This window comes from Sorex fumeus, unplaced genomic scaffold (assembly GCF_029834395.1).
Source record: "Sorex fumeus unplaced genomic scaffold, SorFum_2.1 ptg000006l, whole genome shotgun sequence".
Classification (NCBI taxonomy): Eukaryota; Metazoa; Chordata; class Mammalia; order Eulipotyphla; family Soricidae; genus Sorex; species Sorex fumeus.
The window spans coordinates 55,338,232-55,364,386 of NW_026606063.1; the positions used below are offsets into that span (position 1 = coordinate 55,338,232).

Here is a 26,155-nt window from a genome sequence, read left to right on the forward strand (position 1 = left end):
GACCCTTGCATACTCAGAATCGGGTAAGTTAAAAGCAACTTTAAAATGAGTATAATGAAACTTACTGCGATGATACTTAAAAAAAATCACTGCTTATTAAAAAAAGCTTCTAATAGGTTTTTATATGGCTAAATCTGTAACATTCAGTTTGAAGGTTTTCTTGCATATACCTTGACTATTCTGCTTCTAGATTTGCAAATCTTGACATGGTTAGATATACCTCTACATCCTCAGAAGGTTGTTCTTTCTGCTCTGAGTTTTGTATCTGCTTAGTTCTCAATTCCTTTCTCATGGACATTAGCTTATCTCTCTTCTGCTTGAGATAGTGTTCTCGTTGTCTGAGCTCTTCAGTTCCAAGTGCAGATAAATTCTATGGGGGGGGGGGAGGGATGATTTAAGTTCAAGTCAGTATATTAAGTGGCATAGATACTCACTGATAATTATGATAATTAGAAGTATGAGTTCAGATCAGAATAAAAGCCAAGTATATTACTGATTGCATTGTTCATTCTAATTTATCATTTTGTTTATAGTTCTTAAAAAGTAATGTCATTTTTGTTGATTTTGAGCCACACTTAGCAGGACTCAGGACTTATGTTTCTGCACTAAGGGATCACGTCAGCCATTGTGAGGAACCATATATGGTGCCAGCATTAGAACCCGGGTCAGTGGCATGCAAGACAAGCCCATACCCACTGTACTACTCCAGCCCCCAAAAGTAATGTCCTTTACTTACTGCTATTGATCCTTCAATGCTTGCATGTTCTGAGCCAGGAGTTTTCAGGCCTTTTTGTGGCAAGGAGGAAGTTTCAGGCAGTAATTCCAACTTTCTTGTCAAAGGTTGTACTGACTGATTCCCAAGTTGAATTTGACTTTCTATCATTAAGATAAAGACTAATCAGAATACTGTAAAAATGAGCAAGCTTCAGGCTCGATTTACCAAAATGAGCTAGTGTTAATATTTGTCTTTTTTTCTTCACAATTCTCTCTTCTTTATCAATGTGAGATTAACATAAGGTTTCTTATACCCACCAACACCTACTAAATCTGTGCCAGATGAAAGATTATCTATGGTACCTGTCCCTCAGGGCTTTACATTCTCTTGAAAATTGGCTTTTCAACAAATACCAAGCTCCTGTAAATAAGGTACCATTATCAAAAAATTAAAAAAATTCTTAAGCAGATGTAACATGTAACTCAGTACTAGATCCCTTGCCTTGCATGCATGAGGCCCTGGGTTAAGCTCTAACCTCCCCCCAATAAATTATATATCACTTCACTTAATCACTTAATCCCCGTTATTCATCGATTTATTCGAGCGGGTGCCAGTAACGTCTCCATTCATCCCGGTTGCGTGCTAGCGTAGCCCAATGGTATCTGTTCGTTTTAGGAACATGTAGAGCCTCAAACCGATCATTTAGGGTCTTGACGAAGAAGTCTGACCATCTTATAGGTGGGCGTCCACGTGATCTTTTGATGTCTCGTGGAATCCAATCAGTAATGGCTCTAGTCCAGCGGTTGTCTGTAAACCTCATTACATGTCCAGCCCATCTGATTTTTGATTTTTTATATTTATTTATACATATATAAATAAAGATTAGAAGTACACTATGATGTAAAATAAGGTTGACACAAAAAACAGTACAACTATTGTTTAGTAAACCAATATGATTTGTAAACTTTTATCTGCAGGTGACTTCAGAACAAGATACAGCTACATTTTTTACTATTAGAAAAGCAAGTGCCAATAATACCAGTAAACTATTCCTTGAACTAGTAAAGTCTAAATATACAAAAACATTAAGAAAATTAGTATTTCCAAGTATCAACTTTGGAAGCAGATTTAAGTATGAAGTGCTTTACAAAATTTGTTAACTGTGCCAAGAGATAGAATTAACATGTAGCTAAATGCTATATCTATATATAGCTAAATGCTGTATCTATACCATTTTTCAATGTAAGCACATGGACTATTAAAGACAGTGGCAGAGTCACAAAAAAAATGACATCAAGAGCTAAAAACATGAAGAGAATATGATATACATGCCTCCAAATTCTAAATTCTTGCATAATAAAACCCCAAGTCAAACTTTTTAGCAAAAAGTCTGATAAGAGCAATACATTAGCACCTTGCTTGTTAAAATATATAGAGACATAGGGCTGGAAAGATAAGAGCTGTGCTTGTCTCTTGTCTTCCATGCAGCCAACTTGGGTTCCATCCCCAGCACCCCATAAGATTTCAGGAGCCCCTCCAGGAGTGATCCCTGAGTACAGAACCAAGAGCACTGAGCATAGCCAGATGCAGCCCAACAATAAAAGTGTGTGTGTGTATGTGTGTGCATAACAATGTGGGGGTGGTAAAACCTCTTAATTTTTTTCATGATTATCAGTAAATACTCGGTTTATTTCATATACCTATAAAGTCGAGGTCACATAAAAATTTCACTGGCATTACTCGCGGGATACAAAAAGGGGACACAAGTGGAAATATTTTCTGCTTTAGCATAAGATAAATGGACTGATCATAGTGCCAGGGAACTGGACAAAGTTCTTAAGACCCTGGGAAGTCTCCATAGAAGAAAAGGCTGCAGCTAACACTTCAATATATCTAAGAAGCTACAGAACAAACAGAAAATTGGACAACATTAAAAGTTAAACATGAAGCTATAGCTCAAAGGACTAAGTGCATGCTTTTGTATTCAGGAGACCCAAGTTTAATACCCCAAACTGCATGGTGTCCTAAGTACGTCCAGGAGCAACTTTCATGCACAGAGCTGGGAATAAGTCCCAATGAGGGAGACTCTCCCTCTACTCAAAAAAAAAGTTAAAACAGTAAATGTTACTGATAAAATTTTGAAGGTTTGAGTGCCCAAATATGGAAGCGCAAAGTTAAAGTGATTTCTGAGAAAGAGGGAACCTTAGCACAAACAAATTTATATTTAATTCACAGACTTGCACTGGACAGTTCATGTCTTGAGTTTGTTATGAACATCTTGTATATTGATCAGACCTAGTTAGGAAAATCACTTGATCACTTGATATCCCGTTATTCGTTGATTTGCTCAAGCGGGCGCCAGTAATGTTTCCATTTGTCCCTGTTGTGTGCTAGTGTAGCCCAATGGCATCTGCTCGTTCTAAGAGCACAAAGAGCCTCAAACCGATCGTACAGGGTCTTAACGAAGAAGTCTGACCATCTCATGGATGGGCGCCCACACGGTCTTTTGACATCCTATGGAATCCAGTCTGTAACGGCTCTAATCCAGTGTCGTCTCCAAATCTCATTATGGGTCCAGCCCATCTGATTTTCGACACCTTAGTAAATGAGACAGCGTCCCTGATTCTTTTTTTGTGTGTGTGCATAGATTACTTTTCTTTTAATTTTTATTAGTGAGACATCATGAGGTACAGTTGAGGCTTACAAATTTTTGTGCCTGGGTTTCAGTTATACAATGATCAAATACCCATCCCTCCACCAGTGCCCATTTCTCACCACCACGGATCCCAGTATCCCTCCCACCCCCCATTTCCCCATCCCACCCTGCCTCTGTGGCAGGGCATTCCCTGATTCTTGGCCTTTGATGGAAGTCGGAACTAAGGATTCTTTCTCTCATTTGAGTGAAACGTGATACTCCAAGCATACTTTGGGAGACCCGAATAGCGTTCTCATCCAATAGCATTCTCATCTATTCTCATCCTGCTTTCGTAGGGCCCAGGTCTCTGAGGCATATGTTAATGCAGGAAGAACAGTGGAATCAAAGAGATGTGCCCTGAGCTGGAGGTTCTTCGTCCTCTTAGCTATTTCTTCAATTCTCTTGAAGGCGTTCCAAGCTGCTCTCTTCCTCCTGCGCAACTCAGGTGCCAGGTCATTCATCATGTTGACTTCTCAACCTACATACACATAACTGTTGCAATAGGAGATGGTCGTTCTGTTGAGAGCTAATGGAACGTCAGGAACGAGACTGTTCTCATAAACATTGTCTTCGTGAGATTCAGCTGGAGTCCGACCATTACACACTCATGGTCGAAGTCAGCCAGTATTTGTGCTGCTTGGCTAAAGTCTGGTGTTATTAGAACGATGTCGTCAGCAAAGCGGAGGTGGTGTAGTTGCCGACTGTCTATCTTCACTCCCATTCCTTCCCATTCCAGTCGTCACATGACATTCTCGAGGGTGGCACTGAAGAATTTGGTGAAATGGTATCACCCTGCCAAACCCCTCTCTTGACATGGTGATCACTTCTTTGTAGAATGGTGAGATCCTGGTAGTGAATCCATAATACAGCTCACAGAGGATCCTGATGTATTGAGTTTGAATGCCCCAATTGACTAGGGCTTCAATGATCGCTTCTGTCTTAACAGAATCAAAGGCATTCTTTAAATCAATGAACATTAGACAGAGAGGCATCTTGAACTCCCGAGAAACCTCAATGAGCTTAATTATCGTGTGGATATGGTCGATCATGCTGAATCCTTTGCAGAACCCAGCTTTCTCGCATGGTTGTCCTTCATCTAGTGTTCTGCCAATCCTATTCAGGATGACTCAAGTGTACAACTTGTAGATGACAGACAATAGGCAGATTGGGTGATAGTTGCCAATGTCATGGATGTCTCCCTTCTTGTACAGTAGTACAGACCTGCTGGTTTTCCATTGGGACAGAACCTTGCATTCAGATAGGTAGCATGTGAAGAGCCAAGCTAGTGTATTGATGAGTACTGATGGCAGGTTCTTCAGGTGTTTGGATCTGACCTTGTCTGGGCCAGGTGCTGTTCGTTTCTTTACTGACAAAATGGCTTGTCAGGTTTCGGAAGGGAGAACGTTGGGAACGACATGTCCATCCTGCAGAATTTGGTATGTAGGCAGGTGGACGTGGCTATCAAAGAGATCTGAGTAAAAGTCCTAGATAATCTTCTCCTTTGCCCTTCTGGAAGATGTGAAAGATTCATCAGGACGTTGGAGGGCAGTCATCTTGGTCTTGTAGTAGGCGAAGAACAGGCGGGCATTGCGAATGCTTTTCCCAGTTTCTGCTGCATCTACCAGCACTGCTGCTCTTCTCTCTTTGAGGTCTTCCTTTATCACTTCTCTGCACTGCTTTGCAAGCCCGGACATTTGCTTGTGGTTGCCTGAGGCATACGCAAAGCCACATTGGCGAATAAGCTCAAGAGTTTTCGAGGAGAGGCGGTTTTTTGTGGCTATCTCTTTTGGCTTTCCTCGCACAATCATGGAGGTGATGAACCAGTCAATCATATTCCTCATCAATGGTGTCAATGATGACATCTTCCCATATTACATCAATAGTACCAAAGAGCTCCCAGTTGGTGGTCGTTCTGGGAGTTCTCTTCTTAAACTTTGTGTCCCTTTTTCTCTGCTCTGTGAAGTAAAATTTTGCACAAAGGAGTCGGTGGTCCGATCCCGTTTGGAATTTTGGGACAACAGCGACATCAGCCAGGCAAAACCATCAATTGAATATGATGTGTTCAATTTCGTTGTGGAACCGTTCACCGGGAGAATCCATGTCCAACGTTTAGCATTTGGCCTTCTGGATCTGTGAGTTACCATGGATGGTCTTGGTCGACATGATGAACTCAGACAGTCTCTCACCCTGTTTGTTCCATTCTAGGCCATGGGTCACGATGTGGAGTTCTTAGGCTAATCTTCTCGGTCCTAACATGGCATTAAAATCACCAATAGTGATCTTGTAGAAGGTGTGGTCTTCTTTATACAACTTATCCAGCTCCATGTAGAACTTCTCAATTTCTCCTTTATCATAATTGGATGTTCGTGCATAGACAAAGAAGACAGAAACTGCCGGCACTGAGCCACATCTATTCAAGTGTAATCATCCGATTCAGGTTGTTAGGCATTAGAATGAATCAATGCTCATGGCCAAGTTCGTGTTGACAAGGACACCAACACCACCGACACCTCTTTTGTTGCATGTTCCGAGGAACAGTTCTTCTCCAGTGTCGAAAACAGCATGATGTGATTGATGCCTTCTTGTCTCGGTCAGACCAATGATGTCATACTTAATCTTTCGCGCTTGTACCGTCAGGTCTTTGATGGATGCATCTGATGCCAGCGTACGTGCAGTGAAAGTAGAGACAATCATTTTTTTCTTTCTTCGTTGACAAGAAACTAGTTTGGACTTGAGATTTTATCAGATTCTCCTTCTATATCCTTCTCAACGTTGCCATATTGGTGGCTCCTTCAGGCTCAGGGTAATGATACCCATTGTATTTACTGGTTTTGGCATTTTGAATACGCCACAGATAGCTTGCCAGCTCTGTCGTGCAGGCAGGATGCTCTCGGTAGCATGCCAGACTCTCCGAGAGGGATAGAGGCTTTTGGGGCGGCCTCTAATCGCCCTTGTAGGTGTTCCCATGGTTCAAACCATATTTGAACCCTATCAAATATGGTGCGGCAATCCTGGAAGATGGGTATTAATTGTCTTATGATGTGTAGCGCGGCTGCAAAGTGGCTGCGCAGTCCAGAAAGTGTCCTGTAGTGTGGTGGCAGCTGGATATTGGAGGTAGAGAGGGGTTCAAGAGAGGGGTTCGGCATGGTGATACCATTTCACCAAAACTCTTCAGTGCCACCCTCGAGAATGTAATGCGATGACTGGAAATGGAAGGAAGGGAGTGAAGATAGACAGTCGGCAACTACACCACCTCCGCTTTGCTGATGACATCGTTCTAATAACATCAAACATTAGCCAAGCAGCATAAATGCTGGCCGACTTCGACCATGAGTGTGTAAAGTTCGGACTCCAGCTGAATCTCACAAAGACAATGTTTATGAGACAGTCTCGTTCCTGACATTTCATTAGCTCTCAATAGAACGACCAACTCCGAATGCAACAGTTATGTGTACGTACATCAAGAAGTCAACATGATGAATGACCTGGCACCTGAGTTGCGCAGGAGGAAGAGAGCAGCTTGGAACGCCTTCAAGAGAATTGAAGAAATAGCTAAGAGGACGAAGGACCTCCAGCTCCGGGCACATCTCTTTGATTCCACTGTTCTTCCTGCATTAACATATGCCTCAGAGACCTGGGCCCTACGAAAGCAGGATGAGAACAGATGACAACGCTATTCAGGTCTCCCAAAGAGGAATCAAAAGAGCTATGCTTGGAATATCAAGTTTCACTCAAATGAGAGAAAGAATCCGGAGTTCCGACCTCCTTCGACGATCAAGAATCAGGGACGCTGTCTCGTTTGCCAAGGTATCAAAAATCAGATGGGCTGGACACATAATGAGATTTGGAGATGACCACTGGACTAGAGCCATTGCTGACTGGATTCCATGGGATGTCAAAAGATTGCTTGGCTGCCCACCTATGAGATGGTCAGACTTCTTCGTCAAGACCCTGATTGATCGGTTTGAGGCTGTTTGTATTCCTAGAATGAGCAGACGCCATTGGGCTATACTAGTACACGAAAGGGACGAATGGAAAGGTTACTGGCACCTGCTCGAGCAAATTGATGAGTAACGGGAAGTGATCAAGTGATCTCTGATTTCTTGGAAAGAATCATAAAATCAACAAAACTTAAAGATCATCTTATTTCTGGAAATTCTTTTCACCAAATGCTACCAAATGTTAGAAATGCTACCCATTTCTAACAGGAACCAGACAAAGACTTGAACAAAGGGACAAACAGGAGGCAAAACTCTTTTCTTCCTAGATGGCTTCTATCACTTTGCATAAAATGACTTCCTGGAATAGCATATACACATTTTTAAAATAAAATGCTTCTAAAAATTAGTATCAATACTTTTGAAATTATCTACCACTTAGTTTATGCCATAAAAGCCCATAACTGTGGTATTTATGGCTTGAGATAAAGTTTTCATTTGAGGGGCTTAAGTTATAACACAGCAGGTAGCACATGCAAGTTAAGATGCTTGCTTGCCTTGCATGCAGCTGACCTGGGTTAGATCTCTCAGGCACCCTACAAGGTTCACTGAGCAATGCCAGGAGTAATTTCTCAGTGTGGAGCCAGCAGTAATTTCTGAGATTGCTGGATGTGGCCCAAAACCAAAAATACATATATAAATTTTTCACTTAACAAGGAGCTAGGAAAGGCAAATTTATTCTAATTATACCAGACTCAACATTTACTTTTCCCTTCTTTAATGGAAGCAAACATAACACGACATACACCATAACCATGCCACTGGACCTGCAACAGGATGTATCATTTGGGGTGCCACAGAAAGAGGCGGGTGAGACCCCTCCCTGCCCCAAGGGACCCAGCCCTGGTAGCTGAAAACCTCCAGAACTCCACCAGAAAACCGCCACCATGCTCATAGCCACTCTCCACATGCTTGGGCTGAGCCTCACCCAGAAGGATATGTATTTCTGGACCATATGGCCGCAAATCCAACAAGTCATACCTCACACCACCCATACTCCAAGAGTACCGCACCACATTTGATGGGGCTTAAAGTAGGAGGCAACCACTCTTAGTGGGAAATATTTTTTATAGATACACATATATATTATATACATATTATAGATATATATATATCTATAAAAGTACACAAGGTTCAACCTTAAAAAACATGCTAGTGATCTCTTATAGAAGAGCTTAATGGCGCCTGGGTGATATACAATAACCTTCACACTCTTTCCTCTAAGGAAACTTTTTTAGAGAATTTTTAGCAGTTTTTCATAACAAACAATACAAAATAATTTTTTTTGGTTTTGCTTTGGGGCAGGGGTTGAGGTTTGGGATGGAAACATGCAAAATATAGTGTGTTAAGGTGTAATGGTGGTGGGATTGGTGTTCGAATATTAAATGTAATCAAATATTATGAACTACATTAAAATTTAAGGAAATTTTTATGAAAAGACAAACTTTTGTTTACTTGGTTATGCATAAAATCCAAAGCTACTTTTGGTCTAGAAAATTTTAAAAGAACTTAGAGCAATCAACAGCAGGTGCTTTCAAAAAGACAATTCAAAACAGGCTACTCACAATTATAAAAAGAAGAAATAATTAAACTTGCTAGCAATGCACTGTAGCACTGTCCACCTGTTGTTCATTGATTTGCTTGAGTGGGCCCAGTAACATTTCCATTGTGAGACTTGTTATTACTGTGTTTGGCATATCTAATATGTCACGGGTAGCTTGCCAGGCTTTGCCATGCAGGCGAGATACTCTGGTAGCTTGCTGGGCTCTCCGAGAGGGACAGAGGAATCGAACTCGGGTCGGCCGGGTAGGCCATGTGCAAGGCAAACACCCTACCTGCTGTGCAACCACTCCAGTCCAAAGGGCTTAGTAATTAAAAAAAAATTTTAAATGACTCAATTTTCTTAAATGTATTACTTAAAAAAAATAGGAACTGGAGAAATACTACAGGAAGTAAGATGCTTATCTTGTTTATGGCAGACTCCATCTCAGTCCTAGTACCACATGATCCCCCAAGCATGCATGAACGCAGCCTTAGAGGCCCATGGAAAACTACCGTGGTTTTCCTGGGTATCCCAGCACTTCAGAATCCTCACACTGAAACTGTTCTCAGGTTGGCCCCCAGGCTTCCTGTGCACTACTCAGAAGACCCAAAGGAAATAAATAAAAAAAAAAAATCAAGGTAAAATAAAAATCAGGGTCATAATGCTACATCATAGTTATCCTTTTTTTTAACTGGTAAGGAGAGATTTTTTAATGATCATGAATTCATGATGATCATTCAATTTGTTTCTGAATTTTCTTGTGGAGAAAACTAGAGTGTAGAGTAAGTGAATTTATAACATATTGAATAAGTTCATGCAATAACATTTCCCCATAAAGATTCTTGTGGATTTGGGTTTAAGGATAGTTCTACCTAAGAATCTGGTTGAGAGTGCTACATCTTATTTTCCAATCTGTTTTAATTCACTATCAAAGTAAACATGTTTTGAAGTTTAGTGTCTAACTCACAATCTTCACATAATTATGGTCAAGAATGAAAATACCAAATATGGGATTTTGTAGGCTGCAACCTTGCACACAGACTGACGGTGACTTTCTCAAGGAATCTAACACACTCTGGGTTCCAGTCTTTGCTTAGAAATTTCAAGACTATACCTTGTCAGCTGGGTATTTCCTACCAGCTACCCCTTTAACTAAATACACAAAAAACTTTAATAACAGTGACTATTCAACACTCTCTTCTTTATAACAAATTCTTTATAACAAATTGTTTCAAAAACTACCTGGTTTTTGACAGTACAGATATATGAGAAAGTATCCTCTCAATACAACGTTCCTATATCCTATTAAAGAAAGTTCAGTACAAGGCAACCTTACCTGAGGGTGGGTGTGCACACTGTCCATCTCTTTGAGAACTATTCATTATTGTAGCTTCACTAGCATGCACTGGGGGCTCTTCTGTTGGAGCCTCTGACAACTTCAGAAATTCAGAATAAAATTTTTAAGAAATTTGTTAATTTTGAAAATTGACTACTTAAACGGGCCAAACACATTAGTTTTTAAGTTTTATTTTCTACTTTTAAAAAGATAATGAACAAGAGATTCTCTTTTAATGAAGTTCTTAAAATGTTTCAAGCATTTAAAATATGCATTTAAGATTCTCCCTATTTCAAAGCATGCAATGAATACTAACAGTAACTAGCATGGTTATGACTTTAACCTTATCATGTGAGTGATTTCCCTGTGACACTGAGCAAAGTAACAAACATTGTAACAGAAACAGAATTATAAAGTGCCTTTCCTCTTGAAATAATCTATTTACCACTATCAGGATATGCCTTAGGTAACCACAAACAGACTTATTTTCATTTCTTAAGAGGATTCATATACTGAAGCCAAAAACACCACTAAAATTTTGAGTGAAAAAAAAACTCTAATAAGCATATTAATTTATTAATTACTAAAGAACAAAAATCCAATTGCCTGTAACTTTTAGGTAATTAATGAATATTTGTATTCATACATTATTTCATATCATACTCTTCCATAAACTGGGTTATACATGAGAATTTGTTTTTATCAACTTGATTTTCTTGTGTTTAAAATTTCCTTAATAGCTTTAAAATGAAAAATATAGGGGCCGGAGCGATAGCATAGCAAGTAGTGCGTTTGCCTTGCATGTGGCTGACATGGGTTCGATCTCCGGCATCCCATATGGTCCCCCAAGCACCGCCAGGAGTAATTCCTGAATGCAGAGCCAGGAATAACCCCTGAGCATTGCTGGGTGTGACCCAAAAAGCAAAATAAATAAATAAATAAAATGAAAAATATATTCCCCTAAATTCTAATAACATCATTATTTCAGAAGCCTAACATAGTGACTTAGAAGGTAGTGTTAATGTCTTCTGGTAATAATTCTGAACTGGTTTCTTTTCTGTATACCTTACATTAGTGATATTTATTATTAACAAAAATTTTCATACAAAGATATAGAAATAATTTCATCCTAAAATATTTCTTAAAACTTGTATTCTCTTTGGGGGAACCTAACCCATGGCTTCACATATACACAGCATGTACCCTACCATTAGCACATGCCCAACCAAAACATCTCTTTCTATTCTTCATTGGTTACCCTCCAGTAAAAAAGGTTTTCTCAAAGACTGTTAATGACACAAGCATGTAACACAATGATTAGAGAAGAAAAAAAGGAAATTGTACAGTGACAGAGAGCTAGATTATAGCAGGGTTTCCCTTTTCCTTCAGGAGATTTGGGGAAATATGCAAATAGGCAACTAGGAAAGGGAAAAAAATAATATTGGGTTCTCTCAACTCAACAACGTACGTGTTGAATTTATCCTGAGGAAAGAATAGACACTTTATGGAAGTAATTCCTAAAGAAAGAATATGCCAGGAAATGTGATGTGGAATAATTCTGCTACAGACTGATAAAGCCTGAAGGGGCCCTTTACTAGTAATTGCAGTTGCTGTTTCAAAACAATAAAGGAGTCAGGGGACTGGGAAAGCAAAACTTTCTCTTTTTATTTGATTGTTTGGGGACCACATTCAGCAGTGCCCAGGGATTACTCCTGACTATGAAACTCGGGAATTACTCTGGTAAGTGGATGGGGGAACCACAGAGGATGCAGAAATCTAATGTGGGTAGCTGTGTGCAAGGCAAACGCCCTACTAGCTATACTATCGTTCAGCCCCTGAAACTTTCTTTTATGTATAAAATTCCTCATTTTTATGAGAAATTATCTATAGTAGGAATGGTGTCTTAATTTTTTTTAATTACCCTGTTTTTATCAAAAAATTAAAAGGTAGGTTGCAGGATGAATTATAAAATGCACAAAGTCAAGTATAAATGCTAGAACTATTAAAAAAATATGAATACCCTAAAGAACCATGTACTTCCACATAAGCTTAAACTTCTAATAGAAAAAACTAGGTGTAAACTTGAGATAACAATGAAATACTCCTACATTACTATCCTGTATATATACCTGCTTTTTTCTCTTCCTTTCTTCTTCCTGGTCGTACTCCTCTTTTGATTTTCTGAAATATACAAAAATAAGATAGAAAGTAATCAGGTTATTTTATTTTGTTTTTTGTCGAAGAACTAATATTCTTGGGGGAGAGAAGTAAACACCGGTGAAGTCATTGGTGGTGGAACACTGTGTGTCTGAAACTTTATAAAACTTTGTGACTCTGTAGTTCATACGGATTTGATTTAGAAAAAAAACTAATATTCGTACAATTAACATGCTAATATAAACTTATCACATACGAGGAAATTTGTAAACATAGATGGAAAATATAAGCCTTACTTAGAAATTTATAATCAATTGAAAATGACATATATATAAGCATACATAAAATAATTAAGATCACTTGATCACTTGATCTCCCATTATTCATTGATTTACTCGAGCGGGTGCCAGTAACATCTCCATTCATCCCTGTTGCATGCTAGTGTAGCCCAATGGCATCTGTTCGTTCTAGGAACGTGCAGAGCCTCAAACCGATCATTCAGAGTCTTGACGAAGAAGACCATCTTGGTGTGACCATCTTGTACGTGGGCGTCCACACGATCTTCTGGCGTCCCGTGGAATCCAGTCAGTAATGGCTCTAGTCCAGCGGTTTTCTGTAAACCTCATTACGTGTCCAGCCCATCTGATTTTTGATGCCTTGGCAAATGAGACAGCGTCCCTGATTCTTGAGCATTGACGGAGATCAGAACTCCGGATTCTATCCCTCATTTGAGTGAAGCGTGATATTCCAAGCATAGCTCTTTTGATTCCTCTTTGAGAGACCCGAATAGCGTTCTCATCCTGTTTTCGTAGGGCCCAGTTCTCTGAGGCATATGTTAATGCAGGAAGAAGAGTGGAATCAAAGAGATGTGCTCGTAGCTGGAGGTTCGTTGTCCTCTTAGTTATTTCTTCAACGCTCGTGAAGGCATTCCAAGCTGCTTTCTTCCTCCTGCGCAACTCAGGTGCCAGGTCATTCATCATGTTGATTTCTCGACCGAGGTATATATAACTGTTGCATTCGGAGATGGTGGTTCCATTGAGAGCAAATGGAGCGTCAGGAATGAGGCTGGTTCTCATAAACATTGTCTTTGTAAGATTCAGCTGTAGTCCGACCTTTCCACACTCACGGTCGAAGTCGTTCAGCATTTGTGCCGCTTGGCTGATGTTTGGTGTTATTAGAATGATGTCATCAGCAAAGCGGAGTAGGTGTAGTTGCCAACCATCTATCTTCACTCCCATTCCTTCCCATTCCAGTCGTCGCATGATGTTCTAAAGGGTGGCACTTAAGAGTTTTGGTGAAATGGTATCACCCTGCCGAACCCCTCTCTTGACATGGTGATTACTTCTTTGTAGAATGGTGAGATCCTGGTAGTGAATCCATAATACAGCTCACGGAGGATCCTGATGTATTGAGTTTGTACGCCCTGATTGGCTAGGGCTTCAATGACTGCTTCCGTCTCAACAGAATCAAAGGCCTTCTTTAAATCAATGAACGTTAGACAGAGCGGCATCTTGAACTCTTGAGAAACCTCAATGAGCTTAGTTATCGTGTGGATATGGTTGATGGTACTGAATCCTTTTCGGAAACCGGCGTGTTCACATGGTTTTCCTTCATCTAGTGTTCTGCCAATCCTATTCAGGATGACATCTCACCCTGCCTCTGTGGCAGGGCATTCCCTTTTGCTCTCTCTCTCCTTTTGGGTGGTGTGGTCTGTAAAAGAGGCACTGAGTGGCAATCATGTTCGGTCCATAGTCTACTTTCAAAATGCATCTCCCATCCTGGGAGGATCCACCAAATACCCTTTATTTGATGCTCCCTTCTCTATCTGAGCTGCCCTTTCCCCTAGAATGCCCAGCTGGCCTCTAAGCCATGGAGTAACCCTACTGGTACTGATCTCTGCTTGAATACAATTCTTAACTGGGCGTGCCCTTAACTGGGCGTGTCCTTTCAAGATTATATTACCAAATATCCTTATTATCAATATCCTTACCGCTTCAACCCTTTAATATAAGCTATTCTTTTTTTGTCTCGAGCAAATTTGTCTCCTTCTCACAAACACTCAAATTCCCTGAAATTAGCATTAAGTCCTGGAGATCCTTCCACAGTTATTTTCTTAACCCATCTTGAGAAAGTTACACTCTGTCACGCCTCTCTTTTGCTTTGGAGTTGGGATCAAAGTAGATCAATTAGAGCAGGGAGGTTCAGGGTGCTAGAAGACAGTCCTTTATGTTTACAGCTGGGAGTATGCCCAAGGGTCAAGGTCCAATCTGCAGATGACACAGCGGGTATAGGTCTTGTACCCTATTACCCTATTCTATATTCTCACAGGAGAGCTAAAAAGTAGGTTTTTTTTTTCTTTTTAGGTCACACTTGGCAATGCACAGAGGTTACTCCTGGCTCTCCACTCAGGAATTACCACTGGCGATGCTCAGGAGAACCCAAGGGATGCTGGGAATCGAACCCAGTTTGGCCGAGTGCAAGGCAAATGCCCTATCCACTGTGCTATTGCTCCAGGCCCCAAAAAGGTGTTTTAATTGCCCATCCTTTCTAAAACTCCCATAGGGATTCAGAGAACAATAGGTTCAAGGTACAAAAGATATGCCTCAGGCCAATGTAATAATACTGGGGTAAGGTGCTTTCCTTGTACAAGGCTGACCCAAGTTCGATTCCCAGCACCCCATATTGTCCTCTGGAACCACCAGGAATGATTCCGGAGTGCAGAACCAGGAGTAACTCCTAAGCATCTTAGGAACATTTCAAGCCTTGCCTAGCATCTGGCTGACACTCAAGCAACTGGGGTAAGGAAAATACTGACAAATCATCTCAAATCAAAGTTTTCAACTTGCCTCTCTCTCTTTCAGGCTACACGTCACCATTTAGCCATTTGGTTTGCATGGTCTATATGTAAAGCCTCCTAAACCCTCAGTTCAGCTACCTCTAATACAGGGATCCAGAAGTCACAAAGTATCCTTCCTAGCTCAGCTAAAGCCAGTACAACCCTTTCCAGGACCAGCCAGGTCTACAGCAAATTATCATTGGTGGCTAGTTTCCCATTCTCATTATGGCAGTGATAAGACATTCCCATTTGGGCTGACTGTCTACAGGTGACATGAAGTATTTTTTTCTGCCCATTAAGAAATATGCATAGTTACAAAACAAACATACATAGTTACAAAACAAGTCATTTTGACCTTCATGAGAGAATTTAGATTTACTAGTTCACAGTACTTGGAGAGGTCTGAAAAACATAGATATAGATCACATTAAAATAGTATCATTTATTCAAAATATAATTAGAGAAGAATACCTAAGAACTTCCCTCAGGATTTTCATTTCTTCCTGTTCAAGGTCACTGACTACATCTGAACCATCCGTTAAGCAGTCAGGTAGCACACCTGTTCAAAGCCAAAGAGCACATGGAAGAATGTCAAGTCAACATTTCTTTCTTTCCACTACAATTCATCAAGAATTACAGACATATTTATGAAGATCCATAACTTTAAAACTTTGCTCTAAGGAGTGGAGAGATAGTACAGGGGATAAGGTGCCTGCCTTGCACATGGTCAGTCTGGGTTCGATCCCAGGTACCAGGTACATGGTCCAACTCTGTATATGCTGCCCCAAGAACTGTCAGGAGTGATCCCTGAGGACACAGTCAGAGTAAGCCCTAAGCATAACTGGGTGTGACCCCAAAACATAAATAGGTTTGCATATATACATATTTATGTATGTGTGTATGAATATATGGAGATATACATATACTTCACTATCTTCTTATGTATGGTATTTTAAACTTTTTCTTATTTTAGGGAAACAGTCCCATCAAAAAACACAAAAATTTATGGAGTAATGACTCAGTAAATACGTGTACTGCCTATTAAAGTAACAATAAAATTTCAATAAACTTAATATAACTATTATCATCCATAATCATATGCTTTCTGAATGTAGACCACTGAAACCATTAAGTTCCTAATAATGAAATTATGATCTCAAACAAAATAAGACATAAAATTATTTCAATAAAACATCAGGTTAATAGCGCCATTCAGACAATAACAAATACTACTTTTAAAAAAGGACTATGCTTACTACATGTAAAAAAGCAAATTGCCAAGTATTTAATTTTTTTGGTTTTGGGTTTACACCGGCTGTTGCTCAGGACTTATTCCTGACTGCACTCAGGAATCACTCTTGGTGGTGCTCAGGGACTATATGGGATGCTGGGGATCGAACCCAAGTCAGCAGCATGCAAGGTAACCACCCTACCCAGTGTACATCTCTCCAGCCCTAGCACCGAGATCTATATTTCAGATGAATGTAAAGATCAATAAATCAGTCTATGGAATCAGAGTTCCTATTTATATATAGTTCTAATAAACATAAACCAAACCAACACTAACTTCTGCCCAAAGCAAATAACTTTAAGTATTAAAAACAGTATAGAAGAGAATTTACTTTATTGTCTCGTTATCTCCTTGTTAAGAAGGCAGAGTGGTAATATGCTCAGTGTATATCTATAATTATATAACCTCAATATTAGGAGCATGTTTCTTAAATTTTATCTTCCATTTGAGCTCCAGCCCACTGAGCTACTGTTCCAGCCCACTTTTCTATTTCTTTCTAGTTCTTTTCCATTTGTTAGCATGTCGTGTACTTGAACTGCATGTGATATCTTGATACAGAACATCCAAGTTTCTAACCTCCTTGTTAATGTACTATCACTTCTGCAACCCATTTTTTTAAATCTGTTTCAGATGTCTGGCTCTGAGCAAAGGACCACACAGGTGTAAAGTTATAGAGCCAGACATCTCTCACTAGTAGAGATAACACTACTCTATCCTTGAATGACTCATGACACTGTTCTGTTGCTTTGGTGTGAATAAATTCAAAAAAGAATCTCTTTAACTCTTTAGCCAGTATGCTTTATAAAAATTCATGTCCTCTGAATTTTCCTGAAACTCTACTTTCTTCTGGTTTATGGAATACAGATTTCGAATACTTATTTAAAGGTAAAGGTAAAGGTAAAGGCCCTCCCGTTGATCGTCGATTTGCTCAAGCGGGCCCAGTAACGTCTCCATTGGAGACTTTGTTGTTACTGTGTCTGGCATATCGAATACTTTCGGTAGCTTGCCGGGCTCTCCGAGAGGGGAGGAGGAATCGAACTCGGGTCGGCCATGTTGGCCGCTTGTAAGGCGAACGCCCTACCCGCTGTGCTATCGCTCCAGCCCTTATACTTATTTAAGTTAATCAAAAAAACTTATAGGATCAATTTTGCTAAATAGGTACTTGATCTTGGTCCCTGGGCAGAAAGGGTGAGAAGAGATGGAGAGGGATGGGCAGAGAAAGGTAGGAGAGGGGAGTGGAGGGGAAAGAAAAGAGAAAGAACAGAGGAAAAGAGTAGCTAAGAAGGTTACCAAGGCTTTAAGTTTCTTTCATCACCTAATGGTACTACAGTCATATCTGTCCACTGTCTTAGAATAGTTATTCTCAGTACAGTGCCAGGACTAGCAATTCTTCACTTTAGAAGAACTTGCTAAAAAAATGTAAAGTAGTAGGGTCAGGGAATACCTCTGAAGAATGAAATGCGTACAGAAGCCTCGAGATCAAAGATCAGTACCACTAGATGTAGCCTGATAGGTCAAGTATCAAGCACCATTGGGCCCAGGTGGCATCCATGGATTGGGAACTGAAACCTCACAGCTGGGCCAAGTATTACTGGGAATGGCCTGCAGAACCACAGAGTAACAGTTGGGAGGCCCACAAAAACATTTCAAACAATCAGTTCCCATACTACAAACCTACTGAGTCAATTACATGTGTTTCAGCAAGCCTGTACCTACTTTTGACGTTGGATAAAGTTTAAGAACTGCTGTCTCCTAGAAAGGACCTAACAAATATAAAGAAAAATAGTTAACTTTTCTCAACATTAACTCCAACTATGATCTTTCAAAGATAATGAGGGAACAAGGTGTTGTCAAGATAGCTGAGTATTTTCAAGGCACTCTCCTGGCACCATGAAAAAATGGCATCAAAAACTGAATTAAATCCAGAATCCCATAAGGGGCCCTACTGAAGTTTACTGGAAAATCCAGCCATTGCCTCCAGGGACAGAAGCCCATTGTGGTAGAAGGAGGAAAAGGAAGGAAAAGCTACAATGTAGCTTTTGGGATAGAGTGAAGGAGAGACTGCTTAGAAAACTATTTAGGAAAAGGGAGGAGAAAACCAAAAATTAATACCCCAATCTTCAAATTCTTCTCTTACAAAAAATGATCAGAGGCAAGATATTCAGGGTCTGAACTTGCCTGGGGATGCACCTCAATGGCCTCTGGCATCCTTCAGGGAGGGAGTCTCCCACTACCTCTGATTTCTTAATAAATCGGGTTCTGGAAAATTCCACCATTCCTAGGGATGTGACTTAGGAGCACTGGTGTATGGGGTGAGAACTGCTTACCCCAAGCTAAACAAAGCCAGCTTCTCAAAATCTGCATTTAAGAGCATTCAACCTAAATAAATGTCTATAGAGTCAAAAGGATTCCAGAGACAGACAAAAACAAAACCACTGAAACAAAGCAGACCTCCAACTGCGGGCTGTGACTGTGTTCAAAACTGTTTTGAACAGAGAATCTGATTGGAGCCCAGGTCAGGTCAAAGTTGGGACACCAGACCTCAGGAACACCTTGCTGTTGGACCACAGGGTGCTTCTGAGGGCTGCTTGAACTTGACAACACAGTTGCTGCCAGACACTTGCAAACACAAATATCATGTTTACTATACATATCTGCTGGCCTGTGCCAGGCAGAAGCAACTGCAAACCAGAGATGCCATATTTAGGGATACAGCTGCTGTAGTAAGCTTATGATTATAAATTCCTACTCCCAGTTTCAAAGCCACATAAAATCATAGCCACAGTATCTGGCTGGAATTAACAAGCATCAATCCCAGAAGAAAAGTTGTAACAGATACCATATATACCAAAAGAGAACATAAGGGACAACTGTGAATAAATATATGGCACTAAATGGATAATTTATCAGAAATGGATGTTTTCAGAATCCTACAATTCCAAAGACTAAATCCACAGAGAGCAGAAAACACAAACTCACTAATTATTTGTACAGAAAATGAAATAACAAACAAAAACCTCCACTAAAAACAAAAGCCTAAGGTCATACAGGTTTACAAATGAGTTCTTCCAAACCTTCAAACAGGACCTATTATCTCTCTGAAGATCTTTCTGAGAATTGACAAAACAGCAATTCTTAAGTTTCTATGAGATCAACATCAGGGTAATTTCAAAAACAAAGACATAACTAAAAAGAAAGTTACAGATGTGAATCTTCTTAACAAAATTTTAGCAAATTGAATTCAAAAATACATTAAAAAAATCATATACTATGATCAAGTAGGATTTATTTCAGGCATGTAAGAATGATACAATGTAAACAAGCTGATTAATGTGATATGACACATTAACAAATGGAAAAGATAAAAATCACATGATGACATCAAAGACACAGAAAAAGCTTCTGACAAGCTTTAATACCCGCCCATTCTACTTATAGCATTATACAGTTACGGTGAAATTCCTATCAAAATTCCAATGTTATTTTTCAAGGAGACAAAACAACAGTTAAAATTCATATGTAACCACAAAACTCCCCCAATAATCAGAGCAGCTCTGAGAAAAAAGTAAGGAGGAAGGAAATCATTCACTGATTTTAAACTATATAATAATGCGATGAATTATATAGTCATTGTCACTATCACTGTTCTTCCCGTTGTTCATCAATTTGCTCCAGCGGGCCCAGTAATGTCTCCATTGTGAGACTTGTTGTTACTGTGTTTGGCATATCGAATACGTCACAGGTAGCTTGCCAAGCTTTGCCATGCAGGCAAGATACTCTCGGTAGAATTGTATAGTAATAAAATTATATGGTGTTGAAATAAAAAGAGTCTCTGAAAAATAAAATAGAACTGAAAGCATAAAGTGTCGGAAAGAAAGCCTCTTTAACAACTAGTGATAGGAAAACTGGTTAGTTACGAAAAAAATGAAATTGAACCAATATTCACATCACAGCAAAAGTCCATTAAAAATGAATTAAAGATTTTGATGTCAGGCTTGATTCATAAAATAAATCTAAGAAAATACATGCAAGACTATTGAGGTCTCCATGAGTGAATCCACAGAAAAACCAGGTATGCAGGACTTGTGACTGAAAACTCCAGGCTCAAGGGAACCGGGCAACTGGTGACCTTCCTTTATCTCCCCCTAATTCTAGCAGCTTGGCAGTCACACTCACAAGCTGCCACTGGCACCATATAATCTCATTAACATCCATGATTCAGAGACTCAATATAAATCTCTCAGAAGAGAGCACATAACGATATGTCATAGTCATGCCACCAGACCCCACACTGGGCTGTTTTATTTAGGCAACTAGGAGTGGGGAAAGGAATATGCCACGAGTAGCACACCACATTTGATTAGGAAGGCAACCAATCTTAGGGGGAAATATATTTACACAGACATATAGATATAAGCACAGAAGGCTCAACTTTAAAATCATGTTACTAATCTCTTAGATAAGAGCCTAATGGCTCCTGGGTGAAATACAACAATCTTCACAAATTTTCCTTTAAGAGACCTTTTTTTTTTATCTCATTTTTAGCAGATTATTCATAACAACCAAGACAAAATTATTTCAGTTCTGCTTGGGGTTCGGGATGGAAATATGGTGGTAGGAAGATGTAATGGTAGTGCGATTGATATTTGAGTATTAAATGTAATCAAATATTAAGAACAATTTTATAAAAAAAATACTATCAAGATCAACTCAATAATTCAACTCCGTTGTCCAAGAAAACAAAAATAATAAATAGGATACACCAAATGAAAAAAAATACAAAAAAAGTACTTGGAAATAAACTATTTAAAATAAAAAAATAAAATAAAAATATGTCCTACTAAATGGGAGAAAACATTAACGTATCATAGAGCTGACATTTTTTCAAAGAAGACATACAGATGACAACAAAATGGGAGAAAAATATTCATCATCACTGATTATCAGAGAATTACAAATAAAAATGACAACAAGGCATTTCTATCTCATCAGTGAGAATGGCCTATTTCAAAAATTTCAGAAACAATCAGTGTTGGCTGAGATGTTGTGCAAAAGGAACCTACATTCATTGTCGGTAAGGAATGCAAACTAGTTTGGCCTCTATGAAAATCTGTATGAAAACTTCTGGAAAAAAACTGAAAATAGAAGTATCAAATGATGCAGAAATTTTACTTCTAGGTATTTATCCCCCAAATACAAAGTTTTTTTAAAAAAATGATTTTTTTCTACTAATTCAAAAAGGCTTATGTACATCTATGTTCGTTACAGTATGAGTTTACAATAACCAAGATCTAGAAAAAACCAAAGTCCCCAACAACAGATGAGTGGAAAAGAAATTGTAGTATTAAGACTACAATTGGCCAGAGCACAAGCTTTGCATTGTCAAGAGCCAGATTAATTCATTCCCAGCACCACATGGTCCCCTGAGTACTGCATGGTATGGCCCCCTAAGCACCAAACCATACCAAATCAGGAGAATCTCCTGAGGGCCACAGGTGGTCCTCTCACAAAAGGAAAGAGAGGAAAATTGTAGGTTATATACACAATACAACAGCTTAAGAAAAAATAAAATCTCACATTGTGCTACAATTTAGATGAAACAAGAGGGCAGCATGCTAAGCAAAATAGATCAGAAAGATAGAGGGTGGTAGGAGGGAGAAAGGAAGAAGGTAGGAGGGAGAAAGGGAGGGAGTGAGGGAAAAAGAGAGAAAGGAAGGGAAGGAGAGAAGGAAGGAAGAAAGGAAGGACTGAATTTATCAAAGGAGGGGTGCAGAGAGATGGTAAATGAGAAAGGACCTAGAACTGGAGTGGAAGGATACTGTAGGTATGGTACAGTAAAGTAAGAATGTATGCCCAAAGCATAAATATAAGTATTACTGTAAACCATGTTACCTCAATTTTTTAAAAATATCAAGTTTCATAAACAATGGTTAGACCATTGTTTATGAAATGAAACTCTCTGAAACTTAACACATCATTAAATCAAATTTGTTCATTTCCCTCTGAGATGGCAAGCACACACTATTTATGGTTACTGTACTCCTATCTGCCACAAACTTTCACATTTCTAATAAAAGTATACAATGTAAAAAAAAGCTTACAAAGTAGCTACATTTAAGACCATTTTAAAATCAGAATCAGCAAAATTGAAAAAAATATTTAGCACTTAGATTTCTAAATTGAACATTTCACCGTTTCGCTCTTGAATTATTCGAATGGCTTGCAACTGCATTTCAATGTTTTTTTGAACCATCATTGCCTTAAAGATGGTGAAATCTTCAGCAGCCAGAACAGGTTGTAAAATTGCCTATGGAAAGAAATACAAAGGTTAATTATAGGTTCAATTAACAGCTTTTCCCAACATATTCAAATCATTTCCACTGTAAAAGAAATACTGATTAAAGAATTATTTAGGATTAAATAACTCAAAAAGACAATTCTTAGGTTTTATTGTAAAAGTATTTAAAATGCGCCCTCAAGAGGCTGAATTTCCCAAGCCCCATCACTCCTGAAGGCTAAGGCTGACAAATGAGAAGTGCCAAGCACCCCAGGAATAGTACTTTTTTTTTTTTTTGCTTTTTGGCTCACACCTGGTGATGCACAGGGGTTACTCCTGGCTCTGCACTCAGGAGTTACTCCTGGCGGTGCTCAGGAGACTATATGGGATGCTGGGAATCGAACCCAGGTCGTTCATATGCAAGGCAAACACCCTACCCATTGTGCTATCTCTCCAGCCCCAGAACTTACTTTTTTTAAAGCTACCACACTTCAACATTTGAATTAGTCTTTCAGGGAAAAAAAATCTATTTCATACAGAGCTTGTCCTTTGAAATGTACTATTTAATGGTAATTTAGAAACTATAAAATTATCTCTTGACTATAAGAACCTACTAAATAAAGGTAATTGCCAAAAAGGCAAAATCTGGAAAATAAGTCTAATGAGGTGTTAGTAATATGTGAGTGTAATTCTAGTTGTCCTATATAATGTTTTATGGAAGAAGTATAGAGTTAGAAGTTTTGTAAAAATTTTATCTAGATGAAACAAATATAAATTAAGAAGCAAAAGAAAACAAAACAAACAAAAAAAACCACTATAGGTGTTGGGGCTAGGGAGCTAGCTGGCATGTTCAAAATCCTGAGTTCAATCTCCAGCAGCGGTAGGTTTATCCCTGGTGACCCCAAGCACTGCTGGGTGTGACCCGAGACGACACCAGCACCATTAGGCCCTAGCTGCACCACATTCCTGGGTCTTAGCACTGAACCTTCAAGCTCACATTGCCAAAAGCTAATCACACAAAACCAAGCAGAGGCAACCAAAGGTGTGCCACTATCTCCAAATAGGCAGCAGCAGCAGCGTCAACAAAAGCTCCACCACAAATTTCTAAGCAAGAGGAAGGAGTGTTTCCCAAGGCAACCAGCTCACATTTTAAGACAAACACGATATAGCCAATTATAGGTAAAGTACAAAAGCATCTCATTGTAACACATATAAGGACAGGGTGTTTTTTTTTTTTAAATCACACATACAGTTCAAAAGGTCCCATGGTAAGGAAAGTGAATAGGCCACATATGTGTTCAAGTGAAAGTTGCAATAATACTAACAAATATGCACAGTATCAATGATAAATTAGTGATATGAGTGTCTTCAGGGGTTTCTTTACAGGATTATGCTATCACATAACTTTGTTTTAAGGTTTCCAATATAGCTTAGTAAGATAAAGTAATTTAGTCTCTCAACACTAAGAAACACCTACTGAAAGAAATGTGTCAAGGACAAGAAACTGCCAGGAATTTAGGTCAAAAACAGAAAGGATAAACATATGGAGCAAAGAATTTTAAGGTAGTAAAGTTTTTTTTATATGATACTGTAACAGTAGATCTGATGGATTTTTTTAGTTCATTTTTAAACACCTCATATTTACACATTCTACTGGAAAAGCATTCTGATTTTTATACAAAGAGATCATATTTGCTGCAAAGCAGTAAATAATGTTCTCTGAACTCTTTTTTCCTGTAATGCTACAGTCTACTAATTCAATAATGTTCGTATTCAGTATTTGGTGCCAAGAATTTGCTCCAAAAGAGAATAAAACTACCTAAACTACATAATTGAATCCATGGCCCTGGTGTAATTTGTACACTACTAATAGACCACTAAATGTCTATAATGTTTCACAGTAATAGACACATCCATCTTTCTTCATTGTTAGGATAATCTTAACTTGTGAATAAAAATATTAAGAAATTTTAAGGGGCCAGAAAGATAGCAAAGCAGCTAAGGTCTTGCATGCAGTCTATCTGGGTTTGATCTCTGGAAACACATATGGTTCCCTGAGCACTATAAGGATTTATGCACTGACCATAAAGTCAGGAGTAAATCCTGAGCACTAATAGGTGTGGCCCCCCCGAGCTGGAAAACTATAAATATCAAGTTTTTAAAGGATAATTTATCTCAGCCAGGGGCAAAATGATTCTTCTATAGGCCCCCAGGATATTCCAAGGGAGGCACAAATGACAATCACATATATGGGATGTGGTGGGGCTAGGATTTAGCATAAGACTAAGGGTCATATTGGTAGGATGGAAGGAGCAGGGGAGGCACATGAAGCAAACAAGGTTAGAAGGGGGCCTCAATTAAAAAAAAAAGGCTCAGAAACACTGTGTTAGACCACTGACCAAAAATTAAGTGGGGAAAAAAACGTGGTTTGGGGCTGCAAAGAGAGTACAGTGGGTAGGGTGCTTGCCTTGCACGCAGCTGACTTGGGTTCAATCCCTGGCACCACATACAGTCTCCCAAGCACCACCAGGAGTGATCTCTAAGCACAGAGTCAGGAGTAAGCCCTGAGCACAGCTGGATGTGGGCCAAACCACCCTCCCATCAAAAAAACTTTTTAAAAAAAGAAGTAACATTTCAGAGCCAGAGAAATACTACAAAGATTAAGGTGATTGCCTAACATGGGACTATGCACTGTACTCCAAACAATACTAGGTGTAAACCAAATACTGTAGCACTGTAGCACTGTCCTCCCCGTTGTTCCTCGATTTGCTCCAGCGGGCACAGTAATACTGTGAGACTTGTTTTTACTGTGTTTGGCATATAGAATAAACCAAATACAAAAAAGAAAAGAAGTAACATTTAAGCCAGGCCCTGATGAGTAATGAAGTGTTAGTTGGATAAAAGTGTAGGCCAAACATTTCCTATTAAAGACTAGAATGAGCAAAATCAAGAGCATAGATACTTACAAGATCAAGTGACCCAGAATGACAGTAGTATATAATGTTTTAGAGGGCTGTATCAAGAGAAGTAAATGATCTGGAATCATATTAAGATGATTCTAATGGGGCCAGAGTTAGAGTACAATGGGTAGGGTGTTTGCCTTGCATGGGCTGACCCGGGTTCGATCCCTAGCATCCCATATGGTCTTCCAGGCACCTCCAGGAGTGATTCCTGAGTGTAGAACGAGGAGGAACCCCTTGGCATCACCAGGTGTGGCCCAAAAACTAAAACTTAAAAAAAAAAAGACAATTCTATAATTTTTGCTACGAAATGATAGTTTATTGGGTAGAAAATGAAAAGCTAAAGA

At 39.2% G+C, this 26,155-nt stretch overlaps 1 protein-coding gene across 1 annotated transcript in view; it reads right to left on the reverse strand.

Moving 5' to 3' along the window:
- The window catches only part of CFAP36 (cilia and flagella associated protein 36), a 34,870-nt gene that overhangs the window by 1,909 nt on the left and 6,806 nt on the right, over positions 1-26,155 (reverse strand). Inside the window, exons 4-9 of the mRNA XM_056129765.1 lie at positions 22,764-22,878; positions 15,752-15,839; positions 12,417-12,468; positions 10,288-10,387; positions 737-876; positions 221-370 (exon numbers count right to left, since the gene is read on the reverse strand). Of these exons, the coding sequence (XP_055985740.1) occupies positions 221-370; positions 737-876; positions 10,288-10,387; positions 12,417-12,468; positions 15,752-15,839; positions 22,764-22,878 (645 nt within the window). The remainder of the gene's footprint in view (positions 1-220; positions 371-736; positions 877-10,287; positions 10,388-12,416; positions 12,469-15,751; positions 15,840-22,763; positions 22,879-26,155) is intronic.